The 10,966-nt window shown below is 35.0% G+C and overlaps 1 protein-coding gene across 2 annotated transcripts; it reads right to left on the bottom strand.

Annotated features, from left to right (window-relative positions):
* Positions 1 to 386: 386 nt before the first annotated feature.
* On the bottom strand, positions 387 to 8,858 carry LOC134237601 (zinc transporter ZIP2-like). Of its 2 annotated transcripts, XM_062719729.1 has the most exons (3): positions 8,753 to 8,858; positions 3,586 to 3,653; positions 387 to 1,944 (listed from the first exon to the last, which is right to left on the bottom strand). In XM_062719729.1, exon 3 carries the CDS (start codon positions 1,655 to 1,657, stop codon positions 557 to 559), a length of 1,101 nt encoding a protein of 366 aa, XP_062575713.1. In that variant the 5' UTR covers positions 1,658 to 1,944; positions 3,586 to 3,653; positions 8,753 to 8,858; the 3' UTR covers positions 387 to 556. The 2 variants fall into 2 exon arrangements, with proteins under 2 accessions (XP_062575713.1, XP_062575714.1); XM_062719730.1 differs by lacking the exons at positions 3,586 to 3,653; positions 8,753 to 8,858 and adding an exon at positions 2,085 to 2,261.
* Between the last annotated feature and the right edge of the window lie 2,108 nt (positions 8,859 to 10,966).

Here is a 10,966-nt window from a genome sequence, read left to right as displayed (position 1 = left end):
TCTTTCTGTATTGATTTAAATAAGTTAGATTTGTATTTGAATACTAATATGCACAATACACTAATTAAACGGGCTCGTACAACCAAAAATTATAAATTTAACAAGACTTAGTACACACTTAACGTGTAACTACTCAGTATTTGACTTATTCTTTTTGGTATAAATTATAATAAAGTTGTAAATATTGAAGTCGAACATCTAGTATCTTTTTGTCATGCCCATGGTAGGCAGTCGAAAATGCTAAAAGCAAGAAAAAAACCATGTTTGTAAAAAAAAAAAATTATAGGATTTTGCCGTAAAATTCCCTCGTGTTCATATATGTACATGTAGGGTTCTTACAGACTATCAAAAGGTTAGTGATATATATAAAAAAATAAAAAGATATATAAATAAATTAACATTTTACTTTGTATTTTATACAGTGCTATTAAGCAACAAATATACATACATTTATGAATATTACAAAACGTTAGCAAAATATAGCGCTCTGGTTCATCGATTTTGTGAATAAAAAAGCTGAAAAATTAAAACGAGGAATGTTATCAAAAACGGAATGTTACCTTCGTGTTACTGCAAATATTATGGCCATAACAGAAAAACCTACGAAAACACAAGATAACTTTTTAACTTCTTTGTTTCCATTGAGTTCTTTGTAAAGAATGTCAAAAAAGATAATATAGAACAAAGTTCCAGTTGCAAGACTCTGTAAAATTGCGTCCGGAAGTAACACGTCTTCATACAGTTGCGCACCTGTCGAAATGGCGATCCCGATTATAATTCCCACCGCTGCTAAGACAGAAAACGAAGATACGCTGAAGATCATAGTACGATGTTTGACATCGTTTCTCATATGATCAAGTCCCATGCCAAAAGCTAAGATCCCACGATGTATTGTAATGGCAAAACACAAAACCCACACATTACTCTCCATGCTCTGAAGTCCGAGCGTCATCCCTTCGAACACGCCGTGAAAAGATAAGGCTGTGATAAAAATAGCTGACCTCATCTGACCTTTTCCAGAGTCATCTCCCCTGCTGAGCTCTGAGACTACTGTCTTAACAGGCAAGTCTTGGAGCGGGGCGGGTTCGATGTCTGACTCCTGGGCCTCTTTCGTTTCCTCCTGTTCCGCTGATTTTATAAACGTGTTATGTTCGGCTTGTAAAGTATCCTGCATATTAATAGAATTCATGCTTTGTTCATCGAGGTCACTTTCACTTCCTGCGAATCTACAACTACTAAATGTAAACATGTCTCCTTCACCATATTCTCGATCTCGGTCAGTTAAACGTTGAAGCTTTCTATAAAGTGATCTAATGGCGTGTTCCATGAACAAGACTCCAAAGAACCCTACCACCGTCAAAAGTTCTGCTACGGGGTACTGTGAATACGAACGCGACTGGGTCATAACGGCTTCGATTTTATTACGGGTTTCTGGAATTAAGTGTAAAAAACAGGTCCCTAGAAAAACTCCCCCTGAAAAACATTTCATGGACGATATAGAATAATCCACAGCCTTCCGAATCCGTGTGATTTCTTTGGCAAAATGTTGGTATAGTTTACACGGGGTGAGCCCAAAGAGGACAGACACTCCGGTGGATATGATCAGCGAGATGATTTTGGCCACCACGACATCCATATCTACCTCCTGTGGGGACATTTGTGAGATAATTCTCGGAATTCAATTTCAAATCCGATTTTCCTAAGCCCAACATTTATGTTTTTGTGGTTAAAGTCATGTCACGTGACGTGAGCTTGGCGAGATTCTGTTGTTATATACGAAGACATTGTCACACATGTTGGTAATGAACTGGCTAAAGATATGTGGGATAATTTGTGTCTGTCGAGAATGGAAATATTGATGGTTCCCCTGTATGTTGCTGCAATCAGTTGTACTAATAACCTCCCCCTGGGTATATGCCTTTCTGTTGTCGCCTTTTCCGCAGCCTGAAACGAAATAAATTCGACCACTTTTAGTGATGGACGACTTCAGCTGAAAAATAAAAAAAAGAATAAAGAACACGTCATAGATCAGGGTAATAAACGGCCATCTAACGCCTTATGCGTTCACCCATCTGTATTAATACCGATCTGAGCATATGCTGTCTGACAAATACGTTTTCGATTGGATTTGCGAGGCATTAAGCTAATTTGCCCTCATCATCTTCGGTAAATCTCGGGTGTATTTAATAGAATAGTGAACACAGAAGAGGCACTTTCACTGAGTGATTGGTCTGGGGATAACTGTGAAATCCAAAAGGGTTTGAAAAGTTCCTTCAATAATGATCTAAAGTTATGGCAATGTTTGCATTCAGCGACAGACGGTTGTTGATTTTCTTGATATATAATGGGTTAGCGGCGTGCTCTGTAAACGCCCAGTCAGTGTTGTAAAATTGATTGAGGAGAGAGATGGTGGACCGAGTGATTTAAAAGCAAATAGATGTCGAAATGCCAAGAATCGGTTCTCCTATACGTTACAAGACGCTGCTTCGCGCCATAAATAAAGAAAGAGCTCATAAACCAGGTTTGAGTGGAAGTTACCATAAAGAAAACAACATGCTGCAGGGGGGATGGAAAATCGTTGTACAAGTCCTGCTGTTACCATCATCACCCGTATTTCACTTATCAATTAATTCGCGTATTTACCAATCATACAAAAACATACAAGCGTGCATTTTCAGTAAATATTTATGAGAAATAATTTCTACCTCCAAAAATGAACATTTTTTTGCCCTAACGCCAGTCTCGAAATGGACTGACAGACAGCATGTCTGCATATTTTGTTGACTGTGCTTCTCTGGGGTACACATGTATACTGAGTATAAAACATTTACAAACAGTCCTGTTTATCTAACCTGAACCTATTAAATACATCTTGATTATTTTTGACTCTCGTATCGAATAGTAATTATATTAAATCTATATACGATGTATATTCAAGTCGGATTACAAATATTGCATTTGACCATTTTGCCATCTGCTCATGATAAAAAAAAGAAAGAAATGAGGGCTACTTTTGAAAGAACCATTATGTTTTTGAATAAACCTCAATATAAAAGAAATCACAAAGTCGCTTACGTTGTATATACAGGCTTTCGATCAATTTCAATCAATGAAGAATAATTGTCTGAACATGCATATGCACATGAAAGACCACATTTCATGTATAATAGATGCATCGGAGGTAAAGACCATTCACTGCACCATCGTTTACTAGTACCCAGTACTTACATGCATAATTTATATGGCTTTGATTGTTCGTACACCCTGAATCCATTTCTTTCTACTTATCAGGGTAATAATAATTATAGTTGTAGCATTACTATTATACTGTAAATCAGTAAGATTTTTTTTGGGGGGGGGGCGAGATCTTATTTAAGACTATTTGCCGATTAATGAAAGAAAAAAAGCGTTCCTTGCAAGGTGCATACAGATTATATTTAGATTTTTCTGAAAATAAAATCTTAATTTTCTTTCTATATACCATTTCAATTAATTGTACTCAATATTAAATTTATTAATTTCAATCAATATTAAATTTATGCCAAAAATGTTTTTGATATTTACAAGAAAAAAGTCATAAATTACCTTTCAAACGGTTCAGTTTCTGAGTGAGTCCAGTTTACCATTTGATAAAACACAGCATCTGATGGTCCCTAGAAGACAAAGACGGTGTGTTATATTAACCTAATACGATCACGGCATGTCTAATTCTCCATTATTAGGTTTTAGTGTATTGCAAGACCAAACAACTAAGCTCTATCAATAAAATATATGACCCCTATGCCAATAGGCTCTAGTCTAGATATTTTTTGAAGAACACACGGGAGATTTGTTTTTTACTGGAAGCGGTCCGTGTGCTATTCGTCTCACAGGAACAACTTAATCTGTAAATATTCAGACACACGTCATTTCTCCATCTATGGCTGCAGTATAAATTGCTTTAGGATCCCCGATTAATTAACCCCAAGGAATAGTTCCCTCTAGCAGACATACCGAGAAGCCCAAGAAAGTTTAAACAATTGACGTATTTACACAGTTTCTGGAGATACTTTACAGTATAGTTGAGGCCACGAGGGACCGTGCAGCGGTGTATGGGAGCTATTGTTTGAAAGCTTTTATGGAAAAATGCTTTTCTTCGATTATCACTTTTAGACTGGAGTTAATCAAGAGGACTCTCCAGAACGAATGCATTAAAATATCAGATACAAACATCGTCTATAGATTCATTTCTTTTAAAAGTGCTTTTATACGCATTAATGGCCGCCACGACATCCGGTTTGCCGGACCGTCTACTTATAGATTTACTTGTAATAATAAAATCAGCTGATCCTGTTCTATATCTATATGTATGTTAACAAATATATGCCTTATGCACTTGTGTTCAAAAATAAATAAATACTTTTAGAACATAAAAATTCCTTACTCAAATAACTAAAAATGAGGAAAGAAATATTTATGGTATAGATGCGAGAAATTTACGGTATAGATGCGAAATTTTTCCGATAAAAATCTGCTACAGTAAAGTAACTGCAATCTGTCTTTTTGAATATATCTTTCCTTGCGAGGCCTTTTTACGTTTTAATACGATAGGAAAGGATGAGCTTTAGCGATCAATGTTGGGTGAAAAAGGGAAATACACGCCAACCTACTTAAACCATCGAAAGAAGTCGTAAATTTTGTACAGAAAAAAGCCCATCTGTCATTGCATATTTTGCTCACTTTTTAGGGCCAAAAATGAAAGTTGATCGATTTAGTGTCGTATTACAAATTACTTGTCATTTGGAATGTCCTACCAAAGGGAAAATCAGTGTCCTCTTAATGATAGCAAGAATTAAGCCTAAATTACAATATTGTCTCCACGCACAAAAATATTTCACTAATTCGTTTCAAAACTCTTCTTGAAGATTTTTCCCATAAATGAAGTCTATGTGCTTGTGTATTCTCCAAGATTTTTTAAAAGAATAAATCACTTAGCTTTGATTTTAATATCTAATAGTTTTTCACTTAATCCTTACAAAATTGTACAGTTTTAAAAATATTGTTTTATTATACAAAATACGTACAAGTGCATCTAATGTCCACTAAAAGGTCGACCGTTTATCATGTGTTGAACCAAAGTGTCTAAAATCGATGGCCAGATATTTTGACCAAAGTGCTCTCATTATTCTGTTTTGATATGGCATTTGTAATTGCTAAATGTATCATGTGTAGACGTATTCAAAAATATATTAAGCTAAAGCGTAACCATAACCACGAGGCCATTTGTAATTATACCATCCAGCGAAACTGGTCATTTCATCAATGTTCAATAAAAATATTATTATTAAGCATCATATACAAAAGCTTTCATATCAAGGTAAGGTTCTTATAAAACCGATATCTATATGTGTGTGGGGAAAAATGACATAAAACGTAATTTACCGTCAATTTCCCATTGATTTTGCCCCGACTTGCATTTTTATTTCTATTAAATTAATTAACAAAATTTCACGAAAAATGGCAAGTTGGGCAGAAGCATGCTTTCAAGGGAGACCCTAAGAGGTGGATACGAAAATTTAGACAGCGAAAACAACATTAACATTATGCTTTATGATATTTTTCTATGAAAAAAGGAAATAATACGGCATTAAGGAAAGCATGCAAGGGTACGAGATAATTATTTGCACTTTGCAAAAGGGTGTTTACAGTGTATATTGCAAAGGGCTTCTCCAATTTAAAGTAGCCAATGTTTCTGGCACCTTTCGAACCCAGAAATACCATTGTAATGTGTTGTTCATTCCCTTAATTTCTCTTCGGAGGAAATGTCACGGATTCCAGCTTTTGTTTTATTTACAAATTCTTTCAAAATTATCGTATTTATTTGTGTAAATGTTTTCTATTAAACTGTTATTTTATCAAAAAGAAGGCTTTATATGCCGATCATTTTATTACCATTTTAATACCAGTCTAATTTCTGGATTTTTAAAAAAATATTTGAGCATTAAATTTCATCCAGTGGTGTAGGAGGAGTTGTGGATAAGAGATGGGTATCCCAAAGCGTAACAGACGGACAGATGGACGAACAGCGGAAGGACATCCCGATTACTATATACCAATCCGCTTTTCAAGCGAGGGGTAGGCCTATAATAATTTGTTATGTATTCTTATAAAGCAAAAATTATTTTTTTAAAAACTCCAACGTGAAAAGATGAATCAGGTCTGATCATAAAGCGACACAATTAGCTCCCATGGGAATTCCACAGACTGTTGGAAGATCTCAATGAGAAACACAAGCTACTGACTTTTTTGTAATTGCGTGTACAGAAGAATGTTTTTGTTTTAAAGAAATTTGCAGATGTAACTGAATTATTTTAGGCCCGTAGTTCAATAAATGATAAATAAATGTGAAAACATTCTCTGACTATATTCAAAATACAACAATAAAGTTTTATTTTTACAAATACTAAATACATTTGTAGTAATAATATTATCACTACAATTATTTTTGTTTCTGTTCTCTCATTTTTACTAAATGTCTCTAGCTTAATCAATATCAATATTTTTGTTAGTTTCTTTGTCCGTTTGTTTGTTGTTGTTTTCTCTCTACGAAAAGTACACTTTTGTTTTTTATATCCCTGTAACCTTGCTTGTTGTTTAATCAATGCAGATGGTTTTGCAGTTTCTAAGTCTGAAATTTCATCATCGAGAAATCCTTTTTACATTAGTTTAAGGTTAAGTTTTATCATTATCAATACCGTCCCCTGAAGTTTCTTTTAGTATCGATCTTCGTCAACGTTTGTAAGCAGCTGTTGATTTTTGAGAACACTTAATCAGAAAAGAAACTAAACAATTAATTGATGTCTGAAATTTTTGTTATTAATGACTTAAATTATTTAGATCCAATTTATTTGTATACACACGTCTATTCATCATTAAAAGTTATCGTCAATCAGTGGCGGGTCCATGAATCTTTAAAAAGGGGGGGGGGAGGGGGTCACCAGTATGAGGTCGGGGTAGGGGCCCAAAAGGAGAGTCCGGAACTCCTCTAAATCCTCTAAGTTGAAGCTACAACCCATGTATATTTTCTATTTTATTGGCAGTCATATATTCTACCAGGGAAACTAATTTAAAAGAAAACATAAAATAAATGTTAATTAATTTTGCCAACACTTTCAGGCATTGGACCTATATATAAGGAGACAGCATCGCTCCAGATACTAAAATGACCCTCTATTATGCAACGCGTCTTGTTTTCGGTCGGGATCGATATATATATCTTTTTTTCAATTGATCCATGGCCCGCGCTGATAGACTGAATTAGAGTGGCATTCTGATCTCTATCAATTCTATCTCAATATTACATTTACAAATTACTCCATAAATAACAGTCAAGAAATAAGCAAACCCCATTAAAGCATCACTCAAGAGTTTTCTGTTGTTTTTTTAGATCAATAGGAGAAAGTGGTCTCTCCACCAGACATCCCTTTACCAATGGGTCAATCTGAGGAGCCAAAATCATTATTACCTGCATGATGATAGATGATACTTTTCTTTTAAAAATTAACCTTTGTGTTAAAGTGTTTCACCAACTGTTTGTGAAGAATTGAGTTGGAATAACATCTAACAAACGTTTGTCGCTTACTAGATATTTGAACAATATTTGATTGCTAGATATAAAAAAAATATTACCGGTATATACATGTATAATTGAATCAAATGATTGAAAGACTATCAATCAAATATTACATATTTTTTTCAATTAAGGGGCGTACATTTGGAAGCACGTGGATGGTCTACAAAACTTTACTTTGTCCGAGAAATGTCGCAAGACACAGAAAATTGATTTATAGAAAAATATGCCCAGAAACTGGAGGAAAAATACTTTGTTTGATATATCACATCCTTTCACGCTAGGAAACTATTGTATTTCTGTTGTAGAGCCACTAATTACGGACATTTACCGCTGTCTCCAAGAACCTAATGAGCAAAAGTAGGAAATAGGGACACCGCCTCGGAAAGCCCGCTCAACCATGCGTGTCGGACAATTAAACTTTATCAAAGAAGCATCGATTAATTGTTTGAAAGTGCAGTAAAATTTCCTCAAAAGGTGATACAGCACTTTTATCTTTTAGATGATGTGCACATGGTGAAAATATCATCAAAAATTTATAAAATGTATCAACTCGCAAAGAATTTTAACAATCATTTACCATGAAATATTTAAAACTTTACAATGGAAATAAATGAATACTTAATGAATCTTTATAAATATCTGTACAAAGGCATGGGCTTAATGCAAAACACGAACATCTTTACTACAAGAAAAGCGAATAATTGTCGACAAAATATTTCTAACGAATTTGCAGAATCTTACTTTTGTCGTTTTCAAATACCAAATCATGAAAACCACACAACTTTCAAAAACTTGAACCACAATTATACCAATTATAAAGCTGCACAATGCCTATTTCGGTAAAAAAAAAAATCATTTGAAGCCTGAAGGCACAATATTGGCTTATGATATAAACTAATGATCTATCACCTATGAAAATAAAGAAAACATATTGCTACAGATAAAGTTAGTCTACCTTTACATCGTCTGGTCCTGATGCTGTCTTCGGTGATTCCAGACCATGTTCGGTATTTTTAGCGACAACGAGGTCTATAGCTACAGCTGGCCACGCTTAATCAATTATTGATCTAAAGGATACCTGCCCCGTAATATTCCTAATCTATTCTATCATTTATCTCTCATCAATCCTCTATAACTTACCTGTTTTCAATAAGCAGTCCATCGGAGCACCTGCATCCCTAACTGTGATAAACTGACGACCCTGAATCGACAGTACTAGCTGCATAACTCTGGAGGAAGAATCTTATTTGTAAAATACAATCATTGCAGTTAGAGTCTATCAAGATTCTTATTTTCCAAATATTGGTGATTTTTGTCAGTTAAGTCCCTCTTATGAATAGCAATGTGATTTCGCGAAATTGAGTCTTTTATAAATAGGACTTGCTTAACGTTATATATCAGACGAAGAAAATTCTATAATATAATATCGTTATAATTTATCTGTTCTGGTATTATAGGATCTCGATGACAATAAGGTTGAGGTTTTAAAAATTCTGAATAATTTGGGCCTTTTTGTCAAAGTGGGTGGTCCTGAGATCCCCTTTTCCAAGCTCCCTCTATCCACAAGAGTTGCTGCAAACATTTTTTATTACGCTTTATCAAATATTAAAACTGCGAATCAGTTTAGTCAATTGCGAAGGTGCTCTAGCTTCACTGTAATTATTTTAAATAATAATTGTAGAGAATATAATAGTGTTGATCAATGATATTTTCGTTTCTATAAGTGTCCTCTCTTTGATGACTCCTCGAGAGTCAATTGATTGTATTAATTTTTCGATATTTACAAATGGATGTAAATTCGACAAGATAAAGGTTGTATGCCTTATATGCAATGTGTCAGGATGTCATGGAATGGTCGATCGTGTATTTCAACTGTATTCTTTTAATTAAGGATCAGTGTTTAGTTGGGTACGTCAGAGACATAAAATACCTGAAACGTGAAACAAAATACCTGAAACATTTTCGGCTTGTTTGTTTGATTGTTGTTTAACGTCCCTCTCAAGAATTTGTCACTCATATGGAGACGCCACCACTTGCCGGTGGAGAGCTGCAAATTTTGTCCTATACTCGGAACTCAGGGCCATTGAGCAGGGAGGGATCTTTTTCGTGCCAGCAGCTACTTCGACACGGGACCTCGGTTTATATGGTCTCATCCGAAGGACCGGTCTCCACGTCCAACAGTGGGATTCGAACCCGTGACGTAAGGATGAACCTCTTACTTCGCGACTCTGGAGCAGACGCTCTAAACACTGAGCCACGCAGGGCAACAAGTTTAAACCGTTATGCAACTTATCCCACGCGTACGTTTCCAACTGACATTTATGTCCTGGCATACCCAACAAACTAGACACTGATTCCTTAATTATAATTGATGATCATATTAATCATATCATCGTAACATTCAATCTATGATGACAAGAAAGACAAAAAAATCTTGTGATCTACTGAACACCAAGGAAAGTAGTGATCACCATATCATATCATATATACGTTAAACAACAATCAAACAAACAACTTCAGGATCACTATGTCATAACTGGTCAACATTGTATTTATTTCTGACCACAATTGCAACAAATGAGACTAACTTCTTATTATTTCTACTGATAATCATAGAGCTGAGCATCAAAATTATACTGTATATGATCATTGGAACCTCCTTAACTAGTTTCTTGAAAAAAAATAATTTATATATGTAATTATTGAGCACCATTGAATTAGGAAAGTGAACTGGTTTCATATATATGTAAAAGGAACACAAATGTTTCGATGCAATGTACATGTAGAAGATAATGTATAAGTAAAAACATCTGATGAGAGATGTCAGAAAAAAGTGGCTCCTTCAAGGAAAAGAAAATCTGTTCACCTTGAGACAAGACAACAGAGATGGCTGATGATAATGGGGTCTTAACATGCGTAGTAACGGTCACCAATATTAAACATTACAGTCTGATGGAAGCTTGGATACATTAGACTAATGTATAGATATGTCTCAGTGCCATGAAATAGCTAATTGAATATATCGAAGAACCAGAGACATATCAGGCGTTATCATGGCTACAGATTTTTTCAGATTTGCCGTAGACTTTGTACTTAACCAAATCCAATCCTTAAAAAAAGTACCACGCTGTGTTGCAGTATGCTAATATCTTGAAGGGGTTGGGTCCGGATTTTATTAAGGTTTTTAATTCTAATGGGAAAGTGACTAAAGTGGCATTGGACCCACCACTCCTCAAAGGAACCACGTCATGTGACTTGTCCCCGGCCCTCCCCTCCATGAAATAGATTTTCCAAATTTGGATAAGTCACCACATATCTTAGCTACCACAAGACATTTAAGATTGTTCCACGTAA

The sequence above is a fragment of the Saccostrea cucullata genome, unplaced genomic scaffold (assembly GCF_032062105.1).
Source record: "Saccostrea cucullata isolate Sc308-1 unplaced genomic scaffold, CSIRO_AGI_Scuc_v1 ctg396, whole genome shotgun sequence".
In the NCBI taxonomy this organism is placed as follows: Eukaryota; Metazoa; Mollusca; class Bivalvia; order Ostreida; family Ostreidae; genus Saccostrea; species Saccostrea cuccullata.
Note: the sequence above shows the minus strand (reverse complement) of the source record. Positions and strands in the feature narration are given on the sequence as shown.

Excerpts from the sequence above, each read along its gene's own strand:
- LOC134237601 (XM_062719729.1), bottom strand. The coding sequence starts at position 1,657 with ATGTCCCCACAGGAGGTAGATATGGATGTCGTGGTGGCCAAAATCATC.